At 49.0% G+C, this 26479-nt stretch overlaps 1 protein-coding gene across 2 annotated transcripts in view; it reads left to right on the top strand.

Moving 5' to 3' along the window:
• The first annotated feature begins 6783 nt into the window (after window positions 1-6783).
• The window catches only part of LIMS2 (LIM zinc finger domain containing 2), a 37402-nt gene continuing 17706 nt past the window's right edge, over window positions 6784-26479 (top strand). The window contains exon 1 of one of the 2 annotated variants that reach the window (XM_044242707.1): window positions 6784-6888. In XM_044242707.1, the coding sequence (XP_044098642.1) occupies window positions 6878-6888 (11 nt within the window). In that variant the 5' untranslated portion in view covers window positions 6784-6877. Of the gene's footprint in view, window positions 6889-19619; window positions 19670-26479 lie in introns of those variants that run through there. The other variant, XM_044242708.1, reaches the window with a different exon arrangement.

The raw sequence follows: 26479 nt of genomic DNA, 5'->3' as shown, positions 1-26479 counted from the left end.
TCTCTTCCACCTGTTTCCTACCCAGCAGAATGCTTGGGCTCCGAGTATGTTCATGTTGCCAATTTGGAGTGTCCCCAGGGAAAAAGACGTGTGGTTGATCTCTACTGTGCCCGCAGGCTTGGACTTCACACTAACGGACCAGAGCCTGATAGATGTGACAGAGGAGCTGTGGCTTATCTGGGTAGGGCTTGTCAGAGGCCCCCAGCCTCCCTTTGCACATTTATTTATTTATTTTTAACGATTTTGTTTATTTATTTGACAGACAGAGATCACAAGTAGGCAGAGAGGCAGGCAGAGAGAAAGAAGGAAGCAGGCTCCCCGCTGAGCAGAGAGCCCGATGCGATGCAATGTGGGCCTCAATCCCAGGACTCTGGGATCATGACCTGAGCCGAAGGCAGAGGCTTTAACCCACTGAGCACCCAGGTGCCCCTGCACATGCACATTTAATGGAACAATGTCTATGCTGCTCAAAGTCACTCTGCCTCTGGGGCCCCCAGACCTGTCCCTCCGGGGGCCAGCCGTGGACTAGCGTACAACTACAAAAGTCTGGAAATGTAAGATGAGTTTGAGCACTAGTTGCCTTTTCCAACAGATTCTCTTGTTGTTTTTTAAAGATTTTATTAGTTTCTGAGAGAGAGAGCGCGCACATGAAGGGGGAAGGGGCAGAGGGGGAAGGAGAAGCAGACTCCTCAGTGAGCAGGGAGTCCAATGCAGGACCCGATACCAGGACCCCGGGATCATGACCTGAGCTGAAGGCGGCAGCTTAACTGACTGAGCCACCCAGGTACTCCCATCTTCTGTTTTTAAAATAATTCTTTCCATCAAGATTTCTTCATATTATAGATTTCTTAGGTGTAAATAAACTTTTTTATTTATACCAGTTCAGTTCAGAACTAGCTGTGATGAACAAAAAGATATCTGAGATGCTTGAGCAACAGAAGTGATATGCACTGTACATTCAGGCAGCTCATAGGAGTATGAAACTTAGAAGAAAATGACGTTCATCGAACAAACATTTACTGAGCTCTGTGTAGAGCCCTGTTCTTGGTCCAGCAGATAGAGCAGTGACCAAGGCAAGAGTCTGTCTCAGAGAGTTTACATTCTGGTGTATAGCATATTTATAACATGGAAGCAGGTTATTTTAAACAACATGGCAATCTAGCATAACATCACTGGTTCCAACAAAGAGTTGAGTGCTTTTGTACATCTAGCCAGGCTTCTGTCGGGAGCTGTGTTGCATCAAGTAAACAGTTTCAACCCTAAGGGGTATAAAATTTGACTGAAAAACAAAACCAGGGATGCCTCGGTGGCTCAGGCAGTTGAGTGTTCCCCTTTGGCTCAGGTCATGATCCTGGGGTCCTGGGATGGAGCCCCAAGACTCCCCCTCTCTGACAAATGACTAAATAAAAATATTTTAAAAAATAAATAAAAAGAAAGAAAAACATAGCCAGTTATCCTCAAAAGTTGAATCTACACCCTGTGAATGCCAGCACCCTCCTCGCCAAGTAGCACAGGTTGGAGGAGACCTAGGGATAGTGTTTATGTCCAGCACAGTGTGAGTGATGCCCCGGAGCTGGACGGGCAGGCAGCTCTGGTAGTAGCAGCAGGGGCATCTACTGTGAAGAAACAATGTGAAATTGCCAACACAAAAGGACCACAACTGTGTACACAGTAACTGCGCACAACAACAACAGGTGTTGTTGGCACCTGTCTTCGGTGGTGAAATTCAAAGCAATTTTCTTAATTCCTTCCTCCCTCCCTCCTATTCTTCCTCCCTCCCTTCTCCCTCTCTCTCTTTTTTAAAGATTTTATTTATTTGAGAGGGCATGCACAGCAGGGGGAGCAGCAGGCAGAGGGAGAAGCAGGCTCCCCACTGAGCAAGGACCATCATGATGGTGGGTCTCAATCCCGGGAACCTGAGTTCATGACCTGAGCCAAAGGCAGATGCTTAACCGACTGAGCCACCTAGGTGCCCAAGTTTCTTCTTTCTATTTTTGGGTATTTCTCAGTACAATGAAATTTTTATAGCAAAAGATTAGAAAATAACTTAAAATTGTATCAATAATCCTGAGATTTCTCTCCTCTCAGGGAAAATAACTGGCAAAAAGGTGTCTTAGTAACTATTCTTGGTCCTTCAAAGTAAATGCGAGTTTTCTTTTCTCTGTGCCCTTGTAGGGCTCAGTTTTGGCCCGTGTACATGCTGTAAACATCAGGTTTCCCCAGGGGCTTATGAGCTTAGGAGTTTAGTAAATGCTCATTTTAGCTGCTGCCAAATGGGCTCCCTCCCCCCAACCCACAGCGGCTCCCCCTTTGCTGGTCTCTCTGGATGCATGGGGCAGCTGTCGCTCCTTTGTTCTGTTCTCCTGGCTCCCTGGCCCGCAGGGGAATGGGCTTTCAGTGGTCCGCCCCACAGGCACCTCCCCAGGGAGGCCAGCCTTTCCTTCCTGGCTTCCTCCACCCTCTCCTGACCCCAAGGTGCCTCTGGCCCACCCTCCAGCTCCAGCCAAACCTCCTGCCCAGGGAGAGGTGAGGCTGGAATATCTGGGACCCGTGGCAGCTGGAGACTCCCAGCCGCTGCCCAGTCCTTCTTCAAGCGGCTGTGCCAAGCAGGCCCGGCAGTTGCTATTTCCCCCAGAGAAGTTGCTGGCAGCGCTCAGGGAAGGAAGCAGCAGAAGGAGGTGGAGTGGCGACTCAGCCCCCTGAGGTAGAGACTCTGTGTGGCATTGGAGTGCTGCTGCTTTTGCTCTCAAAATGTGCAGGGGGCCCAGTCCCTGGTTCTCCTTGCCATTCGCTTTATGTCCTCTAAGTGGTCATGCTAATGTTGGGGCAACGGAACAGCCGCAGGGTGGTCTGCCTCCCAGTTTAGCCTCACATATCTTTAGCTGGTCTGTGGGTGGGAGAAGCCCGCTCACCTTGCTAGGCCCTCTGCAGGTGAGGCCACAGTTGGACAGTTTGGGGTTGGGGAGCATGGTAGGGGGGCACAGCTGGTCTTTATTCTGCATAGAGGTTGGAGATGCTCTGATGGGAAGACTGGTGGGTTGGCTATTCTAGTGGGAAAGAGGAAGCAAAATAAACCCCAGCATGTGGAAGAGAAGTGTACCTAGGAGCAGAGAAGCTGGTGGCCCTGCAGGTAAAGAACTCTGTGGTCATGGTGCTCAGGTAATTCTTGTTGGATGACCCACATTGGGACGCTTTAAGGTGCAAGAATGTGGCATCCCTGAATACTCTCTGGGGTGCTCTAGGCTGCTGTTGTTCCAGACCCATGAGTTGCATCAAGGCTGTCCCAGAGCTAAGGTAAAAGAGAAATGGCATTTTCCTTTTCAAAGTCCAAGGCTAGGCAGCCTTTGTAAAACAGGTGTAAGCTCCGTGGCCCTGTTCTAACCCAGGGTAAACCAGACTCTCAAGAAGGGTTCTGTGTTCTCCACAGACTAAGAAAACCTCTGAGCCTCTTGTTGTTTGTTCTGCAAATGCTAAAAGAATTAGTGGATTATGATTCCACCATAATCGTAATCAGACTTCTTTCATCGAGCTCTGCTTAGGCCAGGAAGAAATAAGGTCATTTTGGGCTGGTCAGATGATGTGTATGGGTAGATCTCCATTCTGAGGACATGCTCACATTTTACAGTAGAAACATTTAGTTGTTAAAGTAGCAAATGCTCTGCTGTCTGGGATTATATAGAGGTGGGTGTGTTGTCCACCATTTATTTTTGGCCAGGCTCCAGCTAGAATGGTCCAGCTTCTCCTCTGGGTGGTCCAAGTGCTTCCCTGCCCTCCCTGGGGATTCTCACAAACCACTTCCAGAATTAAGTTTGGAGTTGAAGGAACTGGTTAATTCCAGTTATGCACTACTGCTTAACAGTGGCCCAGTTGGGCCATTTCCAGTGCCCTGAGAGGGAGGTGCCCAAGCATCTCTGGGGGAAGAGACCCTTTGGGAAGAACTGTGGGGGAGCCTTCGTGTCACATGGACCATCATTAAACAGGCATGACACTAGTCCTGCATACTGGAGAGGCACTCTGGCTTCTGCTGGGGGCTAGGCCATGGTGAGAGACCCTGAGATTTTCTCAGGGCTGCAAGGCCTTCTTGGTCCCCACTGTCACAATGAGGAGGGGATTTAGCTCTAGACACAAGAGTTGGCCACTTTAGGTAGTCTTCATGCTACTAATTAGGCCAGTCTGATCAAGGGAAGCCCAGACCCTCCCTTGGCCCCTATGAACCATCACCCCTGCCTTAGCACCCCAGGTCACTGGGCTGGTTCAGGTGTGGGTGTCAGCTGGAGGGGGTGGTGAGAGGTGGTGTGGGGTGACTATGCAAACACGCTGTGAATGGGGTGCTCATAGCTCCCTGAGCCCCAGGGGGTGTTGTGTCTTTTGTTGTTGTTGTTGTTGTTGTTGTTTTAATTTGAGAGAGAGCACGAGAGAGGGGAGGGTCTGAGTGAGAGGCAGACTCCCTGCTGGGCAGGGAGCCCCATGCTGACTCCATCCTGGGACTCCAGGATCATGACCTGAGCCAAAGGCAGCCACTTAATCAACCGAGCCACCCAGGTGTCCCCATCTCCCACCTTTCTAAGGGTGGAATCCAAATGCTAGTGTGGCCCTCATCCTCTGGCCCCCTGGCCCCTCTTCCTTACTTCCCATGCCCTCTGCCTACCTGTTCTCCGGATACACTGCCACCTTTCTGATCCTTGAGCTACCCAAGCCCATTCCCACCTCATGGCCAACTGCCCTTGCTGTTCCCCTTGCTGCTCTTTTCCTCATTCTCGTTTTAGCTCAGATGACACTCCTCAGAAGCCTTCCTTGCCCCTCTAATCAGCCCCTCATATTGTCCTTTTCCTTGCAGCACTGTCCCTGCCTAAAGTCACGTCTATGTTTTATTTCCTGTCCGTCCCCCACCCCGTGTCCTCTGGCTCACTGCTCTGCCCCTGTGCCCCAAATAGCATAATCTCCATTAAATGAATGGGTCTGGGTGAGTGAGTGTGTGAATGACCACTGCTGGGTAACTGCTGCTCTTTCCTGCTGATCTGACCTCTGGCTGCACTGTTGGAGGGTGGCCCATGGCTCCTTGGATCCTCCGTACCTCCAGGAGAGCTGAGCGATGCCCACAGACACCAGCGAGCTCTTGCTGAGCGTGTCCATGGCCCAAGGATGAGGCTTGCTGAGTGGTCAGGTGAGTGGCAGAAGGCTCTGGGACTTTCAGCCTTTCAGGTAGACATGGGGTCCCTTTGAGGCAGGGAACAGGTCCCTTTGGTATTCTCATTTCTACTTTTCATCCTTTTTGGTTCCTTTTGATCCTTTGTTTCCGTCCACCAGTATTTAGTGAACCATCCAACTGGGCAGTCTGTTTCTGGGGGCACAGTCTTGTACACCTGCTCCCTCTGCATCAGCAATTGGGAAAAGCATTTCTCCTTAAAGAGGCAGATGAACCAAGAAATCTTCCATATTTTAAGCTTAATCAGCCATTGAATTACAGTTAAACACTATCAGCTATGACACAGCTGCAAAAGAACAAGTGCAAACTGCACAGGTTTCAAGACACCAGCCTCTTAGGAACAGATGCCTTTTCCCAGCTCAGTTCTGCAGATGTAAGTGTGCATGGTGCTATCAACTCATTATTCTGAATTCCACTGCTTATCTGTGGGTTGCTACTTCGCACTGTCATTTCTAGATAGTCTTTATCTGTTGCCAAGCTAGAGGTAATATGATGTTCGGTAGGGTTAACGTATGAGGCTGCTCGGTCCTGGCCTCACAATGTGATATTTGGGCTGCTTGCAATCACAAGCTAAGCTCCACAGCCCAGCTCTAGAAATACCTGCCTGTAGGCAGAAAGGGTGAAGGGTTTTTGTTTGTTTGTTTTGTTTGCTTGTGTAATGATTTCCCCAGAAGAGATTCCCTAAATGGTTTTGTATCACACAGTCCCTTTAAACAGCTCTTCTCTAACTTGTCCATAGTCCTTCATTATAGAGAGGAGTACTTAGTTCTCCTCCCCAACTTGGGGGGTTGATTTTTTCATTGTAAAGTACCTTTTGCTAGGTGAGGGGTTGCTCACAAACCGTTATTTGCCCTCCCCGATCTGGCACCTCAGTATGCTGTTGGGCTCATGACTTGGAGGGGCGCTGACTTGGAGGGGCGCTGATTTGGAGGGGCGTCGTCGTTAGACCTTGGCCTCCCTAGGGGCAGGACTTCGCGGACTGGGGGTTCCCAGGCCCCTCCGCCCCACCCCCACCCCCCCACCCCCTGCTCAGGAGGGAGTCGGCGCCCAGAAACGTCACTTTGAGGAATGAAAGCGTGAAGGTGATCCCCTCTCTGGCCCGGGCCGCAGTGGGAATTCAGGGCTTGGAGCCAGCAGGGAGGTGGTCTCAGGATCTTCCCTCTATGTCCTCCAGTTCCTCGTCCCCCGCCGGTGTTCGCGTTCCTGGGCAGCCCGGGACAGCGGAGGAGAAGCGCCAGGCAGGGCGTCCCGGCGGGACTGGGGGGCTTGTTCGCGGTTATTATAACTTCACTCCCTTTAAAAGGAAAACTATGCCCGGAATCCGGGGAGGTGGCGAGCGAAGCCCTGGAAGGGAGGACGTGACCAGTGTTCGCCGCAGGCCAAGCTTGGGTATCCCCAGAGCTAGGACCGCGCGAGTGGCGGGGCCCACCCCTCCGCCCCCTCTTCACCCCCACAACCTCGCGGGCGGGGCGGATTCCACCCCCGCCTCCCCTCCGCCCACACCTCGCGGCCTGGGCTGGGCTGGGGCTGGGCGGCGGGCGGAGCCGCTCTTGGCCTTTTTTGGGCGTCTCCCTGCTCCTCGCCCCGGACCTGCTGGCTGGTGCTCGTCTGGTTGCTGAGGCGGCGGAGGGGGGTCCCGAGGCGACCTCGGGCTCAGCGTGCGCGGCTACCATGACGGGAAGGTAACAGCCCCCCACCCACGCCAAGGGCCGGGAGGGCTCCTGTCTGGGCGGGACTGCGGGACCGGACCCCCGCCCCGACCCCTACCCTCTGCTCCGGGGAAGGCGGCCCATCCACCTGCCGCGCCTCCGGCCTGGCCCTCGACCTCCGCTGGGTGTCAGGGTAGCCGCGCCTGTCAGTATCGGGATGCCCCTAACCCCTGCTGGTGACCGGCCGGCCGCCCCACCGCCTACCCCTCCAAGATGGACTCAGTTAACCCCTCACTAACGGAGAACCAGGGCTCAGAGGGGCCGGGACTCGCCCAAGGTCACACCAACTAAGCAAGGCTTTAAAAACCGGACTGTTAGCTTCTATCAGCTTCTTTGACTCCCAGCTGTGTGATCCTGCAGAGATCTCACCTTTGGAGCCTGGGTTTCCTCCTCTGTAAGCCAGGAATGGTAAACATTTAAAAATAGTAAAAGGTCTATGTGGGGGCCTGGCTGGAACTCTGTCCAAGCACAGGCTGTTTGGGGTGGGGTGGGGGCAGGGCCACGTGGCCCAGCCTGGGCTCTCCGGCCCTGTTGCCATTTCACAGATGAGGTAACTGAGGCCACAGAGGCTGAGTGACTCAGAAGGCTAGTCACATGTGCACTAGTGTCTGGCGAGTGTTGGCCTCTGCAGTCCTTTCTGGAACATGGCTGGGTACAAGTGCATGACTCACGACTAGGTGGGAGGGAATGGTCTCTGAGGCCCAGCAGCCCCCTTCCAGCCAAGTCCTGGCAGGAGGATGCTCTTCGACTTGTGTCTTGTGGACTAAGAAAATCCTGTGGTTTTGCTAGGGAAAAGGGCTCGGAGAGGCCGTGCCCAGGAATAGGGAGCAGCTACGGAGGGCAGGGTGGTGTCCCCAAACCTGGGTGGCATGTAAAGTGGTCACCAGGAGGGCAGAGGCACACTGGCCTGGAGCAGGAGGACAGCTAGGACACCCAAAATGGCACGTATCCTGTGATCCAGCAAGAACTGTGCCTCCGATGCACTAGGCTGCCTGCTCCCATTGTGGCCAGAATCTGCAGACACCATTGGCCTTCCAGAGCTCACCCTTTTTGTGTGCTTGGTAGCCCCCGGCTTTCCAGTCACCTGCAGGGCTTGACTGTCAGCGGCCTGGTTGCCCACCCAGAGAAGGGAGGGAGTGAAACTGGGACAGTGTCAGGAGTAGCACAGACCAGGGTCGAGGTGGGATGTGTGCTAGGCGGAGTCTCAGGCACAGCCAACACCCTAATAAGGCAGAGCCACATGCTGCCCGCTTTGGCAGCAGCTTCCACCCCTATAGCCTGCAGGATGTGAGGCAGAGCAGACACCTTGGCAGGGGTCCTGTTGCCCCTGAGTCTTCCAGGCAGATGGAGGCCATCAGGTCAAGCTGCCCGACAGCCCAGCAAGAGAAACGGGGAAGGCAGGCTGGTGGTGGGAGCCTTGGGACCAGAGTGCACCTTGCAAAACACTGGGCAGAGTTTTTCCTTGTGAAAGTAGCATTGCTCATCTCAGAGAGTTAGAAAAAACCCAGAAACAGAAAAGATGATGGGAACAGAAAAAGAAGGAAAGAAAGAAAACACCCACAGTTCCACTCCTTAGAGATGCCTTTGGGAATATTTTGGTGGCTTGCTTCTTTTCTCATGATGTCTTTTCCTGCTCATTTGCTTTTCGCAGCTGTGAGCTGTCTGGAAGCATTGTTTGACACCCTCCCTTGAAGTCTGCTCGCCACATGCAGCGCTCAGGCCAGGACTGGCTTGCCTCCCCCTCTGCCACAGGCGTGGGGCCAGGCCAGCTGAGAAATGGGTATCTAACCCAACCATTGGGGTGGGTGAGGGTTTTCCTGTCCCAGAAGCTATGGAGTTTCATTTTTGCTCTGTTGCGTGCCACCTTGACCTCTGCATGTCTGCTGCCCCCATGGGACGTCAGGATAGTGCTCACACCTGGATCCTGGTTCTCTCCACACCCACCCACACTGCCTAGAACCAGGCCGACCTTCGGAAACAACCCTCTCATCATACACCTCACATACCCCTGGGGCTCTCCCTGCCATCTGTGTAAAGTGCTAGCCCCTCACAGGACCAGAGTGGGCAAGGCCAGAGGGAGGGCAGTGGAGAGCCAGTGAGGAGACCTAGAGGGATGTACACAGCAGTGCACTTTGGAAACACCCCTCTGGGCGCTGCTGAGGTAGAGATGGGTTAGGAGGCCCCCAACAAGGGGGCTCCTCTTCAGCAGCCATGGGGATGGGGAAAAGGAGCCGGACTCAGGGGGTCTGGGAGGTGGAATTGGAGGACCTGACCAAGAGAATGGAATCCGGGGGGCGCCTGGGTGGCTCAGTGGGTTAAAGCCTCTGCCTTCGGCTCAGGTCATGATCCCAGCGTCCTGGGATCAAGTCCCGCATTGGGCTCTCTGCTCAGCAGGGAGCCTGCTTCCTCCTCTCTCTCTCTGCCTGCCTCTCTGCCTACTTGTGATCTCTGTCTGTCAAATAAATAAATAAAATCTTAAAAAAAAAAAGAGAGAGAGAATGGAATCCAGGAGGATGCCCAGTTGTGGTGGCGGGTGTGGGTGCCGTGCTAGTTTAGGCCATGAAGGACTTGAAGAGCTGTGACAAGTCTAAGAGGAAGCATGGGAGGCGACTGGACAAGAGGGTCCAACGCCTGGAAGAGGACTGAGCTGGGGCAGAAGGGTCAGTGAGGTCTTGAGCATGCGTGTAGTTAGGGAGGGGCCATGCTGTGGGATGGAAGCTCAGCCCTGGCCTGTGGCCAGAAGACTCTGGATCTTAAAAACACCCTAGTCTTTGTCCCAACTGAAGGGACATTTGATATCACCACTGATGTACAGGGAGGATGTTAGGACCCAGACAGGACACACCCCTGCTTGGGGATCCAGCCGGTTGGAGGCCCTCCTCCAAGTGCATCCTGGGACATTGCGCCCACAGTGGGTGAGCTCAGCAGCTTGGCCTGCTGTAGAGTGTGGTCCCACCCACCACGTGACCTGTTGTCCTCTGAGGCTTCCCTCTGCGGGACCCAAGCTGGGCCTGTGCCGGCTATGGTGCAGAGTGGGGCTGCTGGATCCCTGTCCCCACATCCACCTGCACCCCCGCCGTCCACAGTGCTCTCTGCTGCTCCCCAACTTCCCCAGGAGCATGCCCTGTGGCCCCCTTGACAGAAGGGTGGCAACCAGGATTCTCTGCACAGCACATGGAGCTGTGTGAAGCAGATGACAAGGGCCACACAGCTGGCCTCTGAACCCCAGGCCAGGCCTGGTACCACCCATGGCCCCTTAGCTCCTCCCTTTCCCTCTGCTTCCAAGGTTGACTCTGACCCTGCGAGGTCAGTGCCATGGGTACAGAGGGCCTGATTTGTAGTGTGTCTAATCCAAGGCTGAAAATACTCCCACCTCAGCTCACTTTGCACTATCAACATGACACTAACTGGTTCACAAACTCCTGAAAATTTAGCAGTCAGCACTTGGGACCCCCCTAGGGAGAGGGGCTGGGCTTTCCACGCACAGTGGCTGCCCTGCCTCTGGAAATACACTGCTTTGCTCTGCTCCATCTGCCATGTATGGACTCATACTTAAATGTTCCTCAGGTCTTCATCTCTGAATAGGGCGGACAGAGGGAGACACCTTAACTCTCCTTGTTCTGGTTATTCAAATCTTTTAAATTTCTGATGATGAATATTTGCTCAAGATGACATAATAAGGCGAATGTGTTAATGAGATACACAAGAGGACAATGGGTGACTAAGATGCCATGACTCATGTATGTTTGTATGTATGTAGCACCAAAGATGTGTCCACACTGATGCTGGGGTTTTATTTTATTTTATTTTTTAAAAGATTTTTTATTTATTTATGAGAGAGAGAGAGACAGACAGATAGACACATAGCATGAGCAGAGGGGAAGGGCAGAGGCAGAGAGAGAAGCAGACTCCCTGCTGAGCAGGGAACCCCATGTGGAACTTAATCCCAGGACCCCCTGAGATCATGACCTGAGCTAAAGGTAGTTGCTTAACCGACTGAGCCACCCTGGTGCCCCTGATGCTGGAGTTTTAAATGAAGAAAATAAAATTGTTCGAAATCAGATTTCACGTGGGTAAGAAGGTTGGAAAAGGCTATCCATCTGAGGCATATGGAAGGCCCTGGCCTCCCAGGGAGTCGAGGCGGGCAGTGTGGGTTGGCTGTGGTGAAGGGGTTGTTTGCGGTGGTGATGCTGGCTGCTCTAGGGATGGCACTCATGGCTTAGCCACAGGGTGTGACAGCCCTCCCTCACAACTTGCTGGTGGCCCTGGCCTCTGTCCCTGCCTCTAGTAAGCTATGTAGTATTCTTGTATTCTTCACTACACGTGTGCTTTTTAGACATTTGTGATATAATCCATACGTTGGATTACACCAATGACTTACACTTATGACTATATGACTTATACAATGACTATACTTATGACTTACCACCTACTATATCAGTGACATACCATAAAATACACTATTTCAGGGTGTATAAATAGTGGGTTTTTAATACAGCCACCAGTTGTGCAACCATCACCACTAATTCTAGAACATTTTCCTAACCCCCACAAGACACCCTATACCCACGTGCAGTCAATCCCCAGCTCCTGGCAGCCATTAATCCACTGTCTCTATAGATGTATCTGTTCTGGATATTTCCTATAAATGGAACTATATATATTGTGTGGCTTTTTTTTTTTGGCCTGGCTTTTTTCATTTAGCATAATATTTTCAAGGTGCATTTATGTTGTCGTATGAGTCAGTACTTCATTCCTCTTTTTGGGGTGTGTACAAATAATATTCCATTGCATGGCTATACTACATTTTGTCTATGTGTTCATTTGTGGTGGACATTTTAATTGCGTCTGCTTTTTGGCTTTTATGAATAATGCTGTGGTGAAAATTTCTATATATATTTTCTAGTCTCTTGAGCATATACTTTGGAGTGGACTGGCTGGATAACACGGTAATTCTATGTGAAAAAAAATTTTTTTTTAAAGATTTTATTTATTTATTTGACAGAGATCACAAGTAGGCAGAAAGGCAGGCCGAGAGAGAGGAGGAAGCAGGCTCCCTGCTGAGCAGAGAGCCTGATGCGGGGCTTGATCCCAGGACCCTGGGATCATGACCTGAGCCGAAGGCAGAGCCTTTAACCCACTGAGCCACCCAGGCGCCCCTCTATGTGAAATTTTTTGAGGAATTGCCAAGTTGTTTTCTGAATAACTGCGTACCTTATATTCCCACCAGGGAATGTATGAGGGTTCTAATTTTCTCCACACCCTCACTAACACTTATTGTTTGTTTCAGTGAGTGTGAAATGGTATCACATTGTGATGTGGTTTTTTTTAGATTTTATTTATTTATTTGAGAGAGAGGGAGACAGAAATAGCTACAGAGAAAGTGAGAGAGAGAGCACGAGTGGGGAGGAGAGGGAGAAGCAGGGTCCATGCTGAGCAGGGAGCTGGACTCAGAGCTTGAACCCAGGACCCTGGGATCATGGCCTGAACCAAAGACAGACTCTTAAGTGACTCTTTTTTTTTTTTTTTTTTTAGATTTTATTTATTTACTTGACAGAGAGAGATCACAAGTAGGCAGAGAGGCAAGCAGAGAGAGAGATGAGGAAGCAGGCTCCAGGCGAGCAGAGAGCCCGATGTGGGACTCGATCCCAGGACCCTGAGATCATGACCTGAGCCGAAGGCAGCGGCTTAACCCACTGAGCCACCCAGGCACCCTCTTAAGTGACTCTTAAGAGCCACCCTGGTGCCCCACATTGTGGTTTTGATTTTCATTTCCCTAACAACTTGTCGTGTTGGCCATCTTTTCATGTGCTTATTGGTTGCTGATATATCTTCTTTGGAGAAATGTTTATTCAGATTGGGTGCCCATTTTTAAATTGGGTTGTCTTTTTACTGTTGGATTTTAAGAGTTTTTTATGTGTTCTGGATACAAGACACTTATATGACTTGCAAATATTTTCTCCTATTCTGTGGGTCATCTTCTAATTTTCTTTTTTTTTTTTTAAAGATTTTATTTATTTATTTGATAGAGATCACAAGTAGGCAGAGAGGCAGGCAGAGGAGAGGAGGAAGCAAGCTCCCCGCTGAGCAGAGAGCCAGATGTGGGGCTTGATCCCAGGGCCCCAAGATCATGACCTGAGCCAAAGGCAGAGGCTCAACCCACTGTCTTCTAATTTTCTTGATAGTGTTCTTTAATGCACAAAAGTTTCAAATTTTGATGAAATCCAATTTATCTATTCTTTGATTGCTTGAATTTTTGGTGTCATACCTAGGGAAGTGTTACCTAATCCAAGGTCATGGAGATTTATACCTATGTTTTCTTCTAAGAGTTCATACTTTCAACTTAAATTTTGGATTTCGACCCATTGTGAGTCAGTTTTATACATGGCCTGAGGTAGGGGTTTAAAACCATTCTTTTGCATGTGGCCATCCAGAGGTCCTAGCATCATTTGTCAACAAAACTATTTTTCCTCATTGAATTGTCTTAGCAGTCTCATTGAAAATCAGTTGATTATGGATTATGGAATTATTTCTGGACTCTCAGTCCTATTCCATTTATATATGTGTCTGTCCTTGTGCCAGTACCAGACTCTTTGATTATTACTACTGTAAATCTGTAGTAAATTTTGAAATTGGGAAATATGGCTCTTCTGACTTTATTCTTTTTCAAGTTGTTTTGGTTATTCTGGGTCTTTTGCACTTCCATATGAATTTTAGAATCAGCTTGCCCATTTCTGTAAAAAAGGCAGTTAGAATTTTGATAGGCTTTGTATTGTATCTATAGGTCAGTTTTATGGGGGGAAGGAACTGTCTTTTAACAATATCAAGTTTTCCAATCCATGAACATGGATTGTCTTTCCATTTATTTAGGTCTTCTTTAGTTTCTTTCAACAATGTTGTATAGTTTTCAGTGTATAAGTCTTACCCTTTGCTGGTTAAATTTATTCCTAGGTATTGTATTTGTTATGATGCTAGTGTAAATGGAATTGTTTTATTAATTTCATATTCATATTGCTTATTGGTTGTGAGTTTTTTATATTGATTTTTTTCTATCCTGCAAACTTGCTGAACTTATTTACTAGCTGTAGTGGTTTTTCTTGGCGTTTAGGCTTTCTCTTTTTTTTTTTTTTTAAGATCTTATATATTTATTTGATAGAGAGAAATACAGTGACAGAGGGAACACAAGCAGGGGGAGTGGGAGAGGGAAAAGCAGGCTTCCCAATGAGCAGGGAGCCTGATGTGGGGCTTGATCCCAGGACCCTGAGATCATGACCTGAGCTGAAGGCAGACGCTTAATGACTGAGCCACCCTGGTGCTCTGGGTTTAGGCTTTTCTGTATATAAGAATATGTGGTATGGAAATGGAGATAGTTTTACTTCTTTTCCAAGCTGGATACGTTTTCTTTCCTTTATTTACTTTTATTTCTAATTGTCCTTGCTAGAACCTCCACTACTATGTTGAAAAGAAATGGCAATACTGGACATCTTGTCTTGTTCCTGACCTTAGGGGGAAAGCCCTCAGTCTTTTACCATTAAGTATGATGTTAGCTCTGGGTTTTTATCCGGCTTAGGAGTTACTCTTCTATTCCTCATTTGTTAAAGGTATTTTGTTATTGTTTCTAATCATGAGAGTGTGTTGGGCTTTGTCAAGTGCATTCTCAGCATTCATATAATGTAATCAATTACATTGATTTTTGGATGTTAAACCAACTTTATATCCTGGTTTAAATCTCATTTGGTCATGATATGTAATACTTTTTATAGGCTGCTAGATTCAGTTTTGTTGAGGACATTTGCATCTATATTCATAAACAATATTCATCTGCAGTTTTCTTGTGATATATTTTTCTGATTCAGGGCGGGGTAATGTTGATCTCATTGAGTGAGTTGGAAGCATTCCCTTCTGGTAGGTTTTTTGAGAGTTTGTGAAGGATTGGTGTTAATGCTACTTAAACATTTGGTAAAAATCACCAATAAAACCATTTGGTCCTGGGCTCATCTTTGCAGGAAGATTTTTTCTAAAGATTTATTATTTTTTTAAGAGTAATCTCTAGACCCAATGTGGGGTTCAACCTCCCAACCTCAAGATCAAGAGTTGCATGCTCCATTGACCTTGCTATCCAGGTGCCCTGGAAGATTTTGATTATGGATCCAGTCTCTTGTTGTTGGCCTATTTGGATCTTACATTTCTTGTTGATTCAGTTTTGGTAGTTTATGTCTTTCTAGGTATTTGTCCATTTCAGCTAGGTTATTTGGTTTGCTGTAATGTAGTTTGAATATAACTGTTCACAGCATTCCCTTACAGTCCTTTAGGTTTCTCTAACTTCAGTCCCTTCTTTCATTCCTCATTTTGGTCATTTGTGTGTTCTTTTTTTTTTCTTGGTCAGTCTAGCTAAAGGTTTCTTAGTTTTGTTGATCTTATCACAGAATCACTTTTGGTTTTGTTGGTTTTCTCTATCTTTTTTTTTCTAAACTCTTTTTCACTTACTTCTGCTCTGATCCTTATTATTTCCTTCCCTATGCTTACTTTGAGTTTAGTTTATTTTTCTGTTTCTGGTTTTTTAAAGTGAAAGGTTAAGTTATTGATTTGAGATCTTTTAAAACATATGACTATAAGGCTATTTTATACTATACAACTATTTAACTATTATACAACTATTTTTTTTAAATAGGCTCCGTGCCCAACATGGGCCTTAATCATGACCTCAAGATCCGGAGTCACGTGCTCTACTGACAGAGCCAGCCTGGCACCCCTATGATACAACTAGAAATAACTATAGTTAAAACCATACAACTATTTAGAAATATAAATTTCCCTCAAACACCACTTGAGCTACATCTCATAAATTTTGGTATGTTGTGTTTTCATTTCAAGGTCTTTTCCATATTCCCTTGTTTTTTTCTTTAACTCAGCAGTTCCTTAGGAGTGTGTTGTTTAATTTCCACATATTTGTGAATTTCCTAAGTTTCCTTCTCTTATTGATTTGCGATTTTATTCCATTATGATCTAAGACTGTGCTTCCTATGGTCTCAGTCCTTTTAAGTTTCCTGAGGCTCTTTTCATTGCCCGTCATATGGTCTATTCTGGAGAATGTTCCATGTACCCTTGAGAACACATGTTCTGCTATTAATGGGTAGAGTGTCTCATGGATGCCTTTTAGGTATAGTTGGTTTATAGTGTTGTTTATGTCTTCTATATCCTTGTTTAGCTTTTGTGTAATTTAGTCTGTCCATTAAGAAAGTTGAGTTTTGGGGCATCTGGGTGGCTTAGCATCAGCTGGCTTAAACATCTGCCTTTGGGTCAGGTCATGATCTCAGGGTCCTGTGATCTCAGGACACTGGGATCAAGCCCCACATTGGGCTCCCCGCTCAGCAAGGAGTCTGCATCTCCCTCTCCCTTTGTCCCTCTGCCCCTCCCCCTGCTTGTGCGTGCTCTCTCTTTCTCTTTCTCAAATAAATAAATAAAAATCTTTTAAAAAAGTGGAGTATTAGAGTATCTAGCTATTATTGCTAAATTATCTATTTTTCTCTCATTCTACCAATTTTTCTCTAAGTATTTTGAGTCTATTGTTAGGGTGCATATATATTTATACTTGTTATTTATTTTTGATGGATTGGTGCTTTTATCAGTATAAAAGATCCTTTATTGCTCTTGTAACAATTTTTGTCTTAAAATCTATTTTGTCTGATGTTAGTATAGATAGCCACTCCAGTTCTTTTTTAGTTGCTGTTGGCATGGTATATATTTTCCATACTTTTACTTTACAAATTTTACAAATTATTTGTGTTTTTGTCTGAAGTGAATATCTTATAGAAATCATATAAGTAGATCATGTTTTTTTAAAAAAATTCCATTTGCTAATTTCTGACTTTTAATTGGAAAGTTTAATCCATTTACATTTAATGTTATTATTTTACATTTACCATTTACTGTTTTTTACAATATAACTCTTACGTATTTTTTGTTTCTCAATTCCTACACTATTATTGCCTTCTTTTGTGTTATTTCATTATGCTGTTGTTTTAAAATCAGATGGGAAAAATAGGTTGATAAACAAAAGTACATTTATATATTGTCTTCTATTTTATATATAGTTACCTTTACTATGTTAAGGTTAAATATACTTTGCTGCCTTTTATTTCTTTGTGTAGATTAAAATTGTTGCCTAATGTCCTTTAATTTCATCCTGAAGGACTCTTTTTAGTATTTATTTTCAACTGCAGAATTTCTATTTTGTCTCATTTAATAATTTCTATCTCTTTATCAATATTCTCCACTTGGTGAGATATCATTCTCATACTTTCCTTTATTTTTTTTTAGACATGGTTTCCTTTAGTTTTTGAACATATTTAAAGTCTGTCTAGTAAATCTAATATTTGGGCTTCCTCAGGGACAGTTTCTGTTGATTGCTCTTTTTTTTCTGTGGAGGGGTCATACTTTTTGATTTCTTTGTGTGTCTCATAATTTTTTGCTGAGAACTGGACATTTCAAATAAAATGTGGCAATTCTGAGATCAGATTCTCCCTCACTCTTCAGAGTTCATTGTTGCTACTTGTTTAGTGACTTTTCTTTTTTTTTTACTTTAAAAACTTCTTAATTTCTATTTTTTTAAAAAATATTTTATTTATTTGAGAGAGTGAATAGGAGAGAGCACAGAGGGAGAGGGAGAAGTAGACTTGCTGCTGAGCAAGAGCCTGATGTGGGGCTTGATCCCAGGACCTTGAGATCATCACCTTAGCCAAAGGAGATACTTACCTGACTGAGCCACCCAGGTGCCCCTTTAATGATTTTTCTGATCTAATTCTCTAAAGTCTGTATCTCTCTCCTTTGTGACCACTGAAGTCTCTGCTTGGTTGGTTTAGTGGCCAGCTAATGACTGGACAAGGTTTTCCCTCAATGCCTGAAACCAGTAAGTCTTTCAGTCTTTGCTGAGAGCACATAATCCTATGTTGGGTCCCACCTTCAGCATTCAACTGGGCAGTTTACAACTCTGCCTTAGCCTTCACTCCTGCCTTACACAAGCCTGAAGGTCAGTCAGAAGTGAGAGCTTCGGACCTTAGTTCTTCCCTGAGCATACAAGCAGTCCTGGGCTTTTGCGTGAACTTCTAGAATCCCAGGAATATGTTGGTCCTTTTTGAAGCCCCTGAGGACATCCCATTCCTCAGTTTTTCCTTTTAAGCTTTTTGATTAGTTTATTGGCGCCCCTACAGTTATCCATTGCCTATGGCAATGACAGCTATGCTACCAGAGGCAGTTAAAATAGTAGTACGTTTGATAAATACCCCCCAAGAGAGGCTTTTAGCATTGGGTATGTATGAGTGAGGTCACATAAAGACAAGACTTTCACATGGAGTCTTCCAGGAAATGAAGGTTTAAAGGAGTCCCAGTCCTGTCTGCTTCTTAATAATTGGAAATGTGGGATGTTATTTTTCAAGGCAGCCATGGAATTAGGGTATAGGGGTCATGGGCTAGGATAAGTTGAAACACGATAAAGCTCACTGTTCTTACCAAAATTCTTGACCAAATGCCCCTGGGTTACTGCAAAACTGTGGTTAATTTACAGAGTTCTGAAAAAGTAGATTCTGACATTTTTTGCTAGTTTTTTCATTTTTTTTATGGAGGGACAAAATTTCAAAGGTTCTTACTCTGCCATTTATGCAGATATCATTCTTACTATGTTTTTGCAACTTTGTCCTCTAGGACCAGAGTGCTGGCTGGGGACACCCGCAATGCTCTGACACACATTTCTGCCAGACAGGTTGCAGAATTGGAGGGCTGGGGCACAAGGCTGTGTAGAGATTTGGGATTTGGGCTTAATCAGACTCTAATTTCTGTTCTCAATTTCTAGCCCCTGGTGCTTCCTTTTACAGAAAATATTTGTTGAATTGATTAGTGCTTGGTAACCTTGGACTTGAACTTCATTTACAAATTATGAGGCACAAAACACTTGTGGTTATGTCCTCCCTCTCTGGTCTATCTGTAATTGCAGAAACCCTAAATAAATGTTCCCTCCTTAAACGAAACAAACTGTGGCTCCGGGTGAATTCTGGTTTCCAGAGCTCAGAATATCCCCATGGGAAGGGTTTACTGGGGCTGGTAGGAGGGACCCAGGCCCCAGGGCATGGACTTCAAGGCGCTTTAACAGAACTTTCTAATAAGCTTTCTTAAGCTTTCAGCTATCCACATCAGAGAGGGGGAGGTCATCTTTGTACTCATTGGCTCCTGCAACCTCAGTCTTTCTATGCTCTTTTGCCTGTACAGCCACCTTTAAAAAAATATTTGTTGAATTGATCAGTGCTTGGTACTTTTGGCATCAAATGGCATTTACAAGTTATACTGCACCCAGTGCTTGTGATCATCTGCCTGTGTTTTGGAGCTGACCCCCAGGGTGGTTAATGAGTTGAGATTTGATGGATGAGGTATGCTTCTTGGTATGTGGGCTCGGCATCTGAGTGCCAATGGATCCTCTCCAAAGTTTCCCTCCACCCTAGCGTAGGAGGACCAGCACCCCGCTGTTCAGGAGAGCTACTGTTTTTTTTCTTTTGAAACGCAGAGGCAGATACTGCTCGTGCTTTCGAACTTTACTAGAAAGGTTCTTCAAGGAAATGGAATCAGTGTTAAAGATCTCCATGAGTGCTCTGGATCCTTATTTTATTGCTGACCATAGTGCTTGCTTAGCCAGCAATGGCCACTATTCAGAAGCTGACTGTGGGTGTTTGCACTTGGATCACAATAACCCTGCTGGTCTCTTAAGGTAAAAATGCATGGAAATAGTGCCTTCCTGGAGGTCTTCTCTCAGACTCTGCTCCTTCTGCTTTTCCTGACATGTTGAGGGATAACCTGTTCTCTGAGCTTTGACAGCATGGACTTCTTTTGGGTGCTTGGTCAATTTGTTGGTTGGATCCAAGGGACCAAGGCTGCCCTGGTCTGGGTCTCCAGGTGGCATTTGCAGCGTAGGCTCTCAGGGAAGGGAACAAGGCAGAAGGTGGGCATGTGTGGGACTTCCTCACTAGCTTCTTAACTGTTTTTTAGGATTCCTAAATTAGGTCAGTACCATACTGCCCTCCCCAGCCAAGAGTCTATCATCAGCATGTCAGGTGGCTTAGGGTTCTCTGTTAGGCTCCTCTCAGCCTGGGACCCCCAGACATCCTGTCCTGACACTATGGACCTTACCTCAGTGCTGTTTGGGACCTTCCCAGCGAGTCCTCCCCCCAGCCTGGACCCAGCCCCGCCAGCCTCTGCTTTCACTGTGCTGCCCCCGCCAAGTGAACAATATCCTTTCTATTTGGAGTTGACTCTGCTGCCCTTTGGAGATCGCAGTGTGTAACGTGAGCTCCTGTCCAGAGGGGGTGGGGGGAGAGGCGCCCCCTGCACGCTGGTCTGTCCCGTCGCCGCCGTCGCGGCGCTTGTCCGGAGGTGGCTGCCGGGCGGCCCTGCGGCTCTCGCCACCGCCTCTGACCCCCGAGGCCGGGGCTGTCGCGGTACGTCAGAGCAGGGCCGCCCCGCCACGCCAGGAAGAGGCCCGCACCATGGCAGCCCGGCTGGGCGCGCTCGCCGCGTCGGGGCTCTACCGGCGGCGCCAGCACCGGCAGAGCCCGCCGCCCGCCGCGCTGGGGTAGGTGGCCAGGGCTGGGAGGGGTCGGCAGGGACAATGGCCGGAAAGCCGTGGCTGCCGGCCTTTCCTCGGACACCCGGCTTGGCCCTTCCGATGGCAGGAGCCTGTCCGCCCAGGGCGTGGGGATAGCGCCTGGGCTGGGGATATGGTTGGGGGTAGGGCGGGATTCATGTAGTGGGTTTGATGTCATCCTGGATCAACGTTCTTGGGCGGTCCGCTGAGAATGGGGTGTTGGAGTTAGGTTGTCCTACGGAACTCCCATTACTGCTTTCAGACTGGGATCACTGTGTTGCCACTCTGAGATGAACAAACAGTGGCGGAGGAACCTGCTGGACATCACCCATCCAAAAATGACTAGGCTGTGATCTGAAGCCAGTTTGGACAGACCCTAAAATCTGAACTGCTTTATCCCATGGAGAATTGCCAGTGTAGGCAACTGATGAAAGCCTCTCTTGGGGCAGGAAGGGGAGCCTGTGGGGCTCAGGATGCAGCTCAGTGCATGGGAGGAGATGAGTTAACTGGGTGTGAGGCGATCCGAGGGGAGGGTCTGAAGGGGCATGGAGATGGTGGTAGCCACTGGTGTGGGTCTCAGGGGCTGGGGACTGGGCCTCAGGAGCCATCAGGGTGGAAACTTGTAGCAGAAAGTTGGGGAGAGATTGATGAGGGCTGTGAATGTGGAGTCATTAGCATGACAGTGCCAGTTACAGCCCCCAGAGGAGAAGGTGAGTGAGGAACAGTGGCAGAGGCCACTGAGGTTGGGAGGAAGGACTGGGGAGTCAGAGAAGAGACAGGGAGTCACAGAGACAGAGGTGAGGGGGATCTGGAGGACCCAGGGATTAAAGGAAGTTGGGGGAGGCGCTAATGCTATGCTGGGAAAATCCAGCCTGCTCTGAGCTCACTGTGTCTCTATGATCAGAACAGCCTTCCGGAGAGGTAATGAGGACTGAGCTACCAGAGACATCTGGGGTAAATGACAGAGCAAGGAGCAGAGCATTGGGTGGGAGCGGGGGGGGGGGGTGGTGGTGCAATACAGGCTGTAGAGCTGCCCCTGTTGCGCACCTGGGATGGCAATCTCCTTAGGCACCAGGACGGGGACTGGACAAGCCCATTGCTCAGGTGGGGAACGTGAAGCCAGGATGCCACGAAACTCACCTGAGTGTGACAGTGCTAGAAGGGGAACCCTTACCGGTAGGCCTCTGGATGTCCTCAGACATGCATGGAGTGAGGTGTGGTGCGGGGAATGGCTCCCAGGGTATTGAGAGGCCAGAGACCATGCTGGAGAGAGATTTCACGGTATAGACAAGGCCAAGATGCAAGGAGGGCACATGGGCGTGGTCATAAAAACCAGGCCTCAGGAAAGTCCTCTGCATGCAGGCACATACATTTATATGTACTTGTCTTTATTTTTCTGTGAGTTTCTGCCTCGTGCCCTCCCTCAGCCCTCTGTTATCAGTGGGACGGTTTTAAAGTGCACCTGCTTCTGAGTCAGAGAAGGCGCTGGAGTGAAGAGGTATGGCTAGGGCTGCAGGAAAAGCCATATAATCTCCCACAGGCTCCAACCAGCCTGGGAAAATGTTCCTGGTGGGGTCAGTGCATCGTTTGGAGCAGCCCAAGGCGGCATTTCATTTTCCAGCGTTCCCCAGGCTAAGGCTGGGACTGGCTTGGTGGAAATTCTTGCAGCCAGGTACCCTCATGAGGGAGGAGGCCTGGGTCCACTCGAGCTTCACAGGTCGTGCTGCCGTGAGATCCCCCTTTGCTCCCTGCGCCAGGAACAGTGCCTGAGCACAGAGGAGGTGCTCAGTAAAGAGGTGTCACCTGAAGGAGGGAAGGAATGGGACTGGCTGCTGTGATAGAGCCATTCTGGGCTATGCTTGCAGATGTCACCTCACTGAATCCTCCCAGCTACCTGTGAAGGTAGCTGTGGCTTCCTAGATGAGGAAGCCCTGGCTCAGGGCTCACTTTGAGCAGACAGCACAGCCAGGGAACACCTGAGCCACCTTGGCAGCCTAGTTTGCCTGACCGTACAGCACATACCTTGGACTTGTTGCCACTCAGCCCAATGTGGCCTCAGTAATACTGACTCATTCTCAAGTGTGAACGGACCCCTGTGGCCAGCCTCTGCTTATTCCCAGCCCTCATCTTGTCTTTCTAGGCTCAGATGGGTGGGAGGCTCATGTGGGGCGGGGTCTAGGGTTGTTATTCTCTTCTTTCTATTTTTTTTTTTTAAAGGTCTTATTTTTTCACTTGAGAAAGAGAGAGAAAGTGAGAGAGCGCACATAAGCAGGGGGAAGGACAGGGAGAGGGAGAAGGAGGCTCCTTGCTGCGCAGGAGCCTGGCACAGGACTTTATCCCAGGATCCCAGGATCATAACCTGAGCCGAAGGCAGGTGGCTTAACCCACTGAGCCACCCAGGTGCCCCAGGGTCTAGGGTTGTTATAAAACAAAATAAAACAAAATATAAAACAGAGTCTTGAATGGCTGTGCCTGTATAATGCTACCAGTCCAGTCCCGTGAGACCCTTAGCAGGTTACTGACCCTCTCTGTACTTCAGTTTCCTTATCTGGAACCAGCAACCTTTCCTCACAAGAAGTGGGCACAGAGAGGGCTCCCCCCACCCCAGCCATTGTAATGTTCAGTGCCATCTCATCATCCAGTGACATCTTTCACAAGCTTACAAACTGGCTTGTGTCAGGCTTTCAGGATTGAGAGCGTTTTGGGGTTGTTGGGAAGGGTTGGCGAAGAGCCACAGATGGTGTGCTCTTGTACATTCTCTGGGCACCAGCTCTGCCTTGGGCAGCATTGAGTGTCGTCCAACCGGGGCAGGATGGTGATGTCTCCTTGGGGGACACACTAGGCTGACTTGGTGCTCCCCGTTCTTGGTTGGAATGTGTGAAGGAGGACGTGGAATGTCCATGTCTCCCACCCTTTGCTCTCTGGCAGGGAGTGCAGGCAGGCTGCAGGCCTTCTCCAGCACTGGGCTGGGGAGGAGGTGCTCTGAAGGCTCCCAGAGTTGCAGGGAAACAACAGCTCTCTTCACACAGTGCTTAGCATGCCTGGCCCTGGGCTTAATGCCCTGTATGCTGTGAGCTCTTCACCTTGGCTCCGTGAGGAGGTAATTGCTACTCTGGCACAGCTCTTTGCAGGTGAGGCGCAGAGAAGCTGGTATCCTTTTCCAGGTCCCTCAGCTGATGGCGGGGGCTATTAAGATTCAAACACAGAAGGGTGAGCCTGGAACCCCCTCTTGTGTCATTGCCTCCTGCAGGAGATGGCTGGCCTTTCTCTCATGGTGACATGGTTTATTTGCTACGCACATTGGCCTCTCTGTCCATCCCTCTGTCTTAGGCCAGTGGGTTGGAGTGTTGTCTGTGGTCCTGAATAGGATGGCATGGGGATGCGGTCCCAGGAGTCCTTTTGGGGTGCTGCTGCCCCCCAGGACTTGGGCTGGAGCAGCCAGTGGGTGTGAAAGGTAGCTGGTCCCCTCCACACCCCACCTTCCACTGCCAGGGCTTGTGCAAGGCATGCAGGAGACAGACAGCAAAATCTTCAACCCGAGGCACCAGGGACCCAGCCAGGGAACTAGACTCAGACCAGTTAAGGATCAGCTGCTCTGGCTAGGGGACCAGGTGAAGATGAACAGGAAGGTAAGGTGTGGCCAGCTTCTGTGGGGGTGCTATCTGTTAGGGTCCTGGCCAGGAACACAGTCACCATGAGGTGGAATCACAGAGGAGAGTTTAACAGAGGGTCTACTTAACAAGGGTCGAATGTTGACGTTTGGTCAAGTGCCTGGGCTAGCAGCAAGCAAGTGACAGTGGCTGCCAGGTGGGTCACCTCTCAGGTGTGGCTTTGGCTGAGAAGGCAGCTTCTGGAAGTAGTGGCTGGAGGTGGGAGTTGGGTCTGCCCCACTGGAGGCTAGAGGGCAAGGGGCCTTGGGAGGCACTGGGGCTTTAAGCAATCCAAAAGCCTGGGGGCTGGACTTGAATCCTTGTTTTGGCTTCATTTTCTGGGTCCTTTGGGGAATTCCAAATCCAGGGTCACAGGATTTCCTGTTGATTTCTCACTTCTCCAAGACCAGTAAGGTCTTGTGCACAGCCGGGAGTTGGAACTTCCTCCCACCACTGTGGGTGTGTGCTGTAGGAGGGCAAGGCTACGAGGCTCCCAGTGTTCCCCAGTGGGAAACCATGCCTGTGGTGATGAGTCCAGCCCAGCCCTCCATGGCGGCTTAGGTTGTCACTCCTCTGCGTGTCTGGCTCACCTTGTGGAGACCTGCAGGGGGGTGCGGGTGTGTATTGGGTTGGGGGCTGGTTGCCACACACAGACGGTGCCTTGCATCTTGGGCTCTGCCTGACCCTGCCACCATCCTGCGTCCTTGCACTGGTGACGAATACGAGGACAAAGAAAGTGTCTTTGGTCCCCAAAACACAGCTGAGGGCAGGCTGAGACATGTAGAAGTGCCTGGCAAGACTTCTGAAGAGCCCCTTTCTGCCACACGGTTTCTAGGCTGAACAGAGAGGGAGTCCTGCCTGGGGCCCCCAGTCCAGCTTCAGCCTGTCTAGGTGCCAGCAGCTCCCCGTTAGTCCCACTGCCCCTAACCCACCCCCAGACCCCTGACCAGCAGAGCCCTCTCCCACCTCCTGCACTCATCCTGTTTAGGTAACCTTCCCTGTGATGGACACTTGAACACCCCAGCCAGAGCTTCACTCACTCAAGAATTCTTCTCATAATGCTGCATCAGCAAGGCAGGGATGGGATTCATACCCTAGAAGGCAGAACAGGCTGGAAAGATTCTCGGGAGCAGGCAGCTTGTGTCTAGTCACTCTGTATGTCTACCTGACGTTGCCGGCTTTTTGAATGTCTCCTTGCTGAACATGACTGTCCTGCTTTGCCCAGATATCCAGGCACTACCCCAGCCCCCTGCCCCACCCATCTTTCAGAGCTGACAATTGAGACAAAACCTATTTTCTGTCCTTATTGCAGAAGGCCTGGGCGTCAGTATTTTGGAAGGTCATAGAGGCTGTCAGTCTGAGACAGCTCTTCCAGGCCACATCTCAGGGCCTTTCAGCATGGGCTTGGCTCATTGTGGGCATTTCCCCCTTGTTTGGACTTTACTCCTCCCAGAAGGAAGTCTACCACTTACCCCAGGGGTGGTGTTGCCCACCCTGGATGAGGACATTTGCTCCCAGCCTGCTCCTATCCCAAAGATTCCCACTCTCACCTTCTCCATGGTAAGGTGGTTACATGTTTTTTGAGGCAGGTGGTTTGCAACTAGCTCCTGGTGCAGAGGAAAGCGCCACTGAAGTCTGAGCAATCTGGATTCAAATCTGGACTCTGTCATCTGCTGTGTGAGCTTGGGCAAGTTACTTAACCTCTCTGAGCCTTAGGTCTCTCATCTGGAGGGCAGGGTTGCCTCAGGGATTAAATGAGTGGATTACAGAGCTACCGATTTATGCCTGGGTGAAGCTCTATATCTGGGAGACTCTGGTTCCCTGAGAAGAGGCGATAGGAGGCATAAGAGGGAGCTGAGGTGACCACAGATACCCCAACACATGGGCCAGCATGATGAAGACCGAGCCTAGGAACCAAGCACAGATGTTGGCAACTACTGCACTGTCCTTTTGGGGGCTTACTGTGGGCCAGACATGCTGCTGAGTGCTGGCACATGGCCCTCATCTAACTGGCCTATAACCCATCTTCTGGTCTTTCCATGGCTGGGAGTCTAGACCCAGAGAGTGAGGTCAGCCAAGGCCACTGTGAGGGTGCTGGTCTTGAGCCCTTGCTGCTCTGACCGGAGTGTGCCTGGCTATGTCCTGGCCATGTCTGATGCTCCATAGATGTGTATGGGGACTCTAGGGCATCCAGAAAGATGGGGGCTTTAGAGTCTGGAGGGGTGCCGGTTTCTAATCCAGGCTTTGCCTCCACCCACTGTGGCCCTCAGGAAGAACACTAACTCTC

Source organism: Neovison vison, chromosome 3 (genome assembly GCF_020171115.1).
Source record: "Neovison vison isolate M4711 chromosome 3, ASM_NN_V1, whole genome shotgun sequence".
In the NCBI taxonomy this organism is placed as follows: domain Eukaryota; kingdom Metazoa; phylum Chordata; class Mammalia; order Carnivora; family Mustelidae; genus Neogale; species Neogale vison.
Note: the sequence above shows the minus strand (reverse complement) of the source record. Positions and strands in the feature narration are given on the sequence as shown.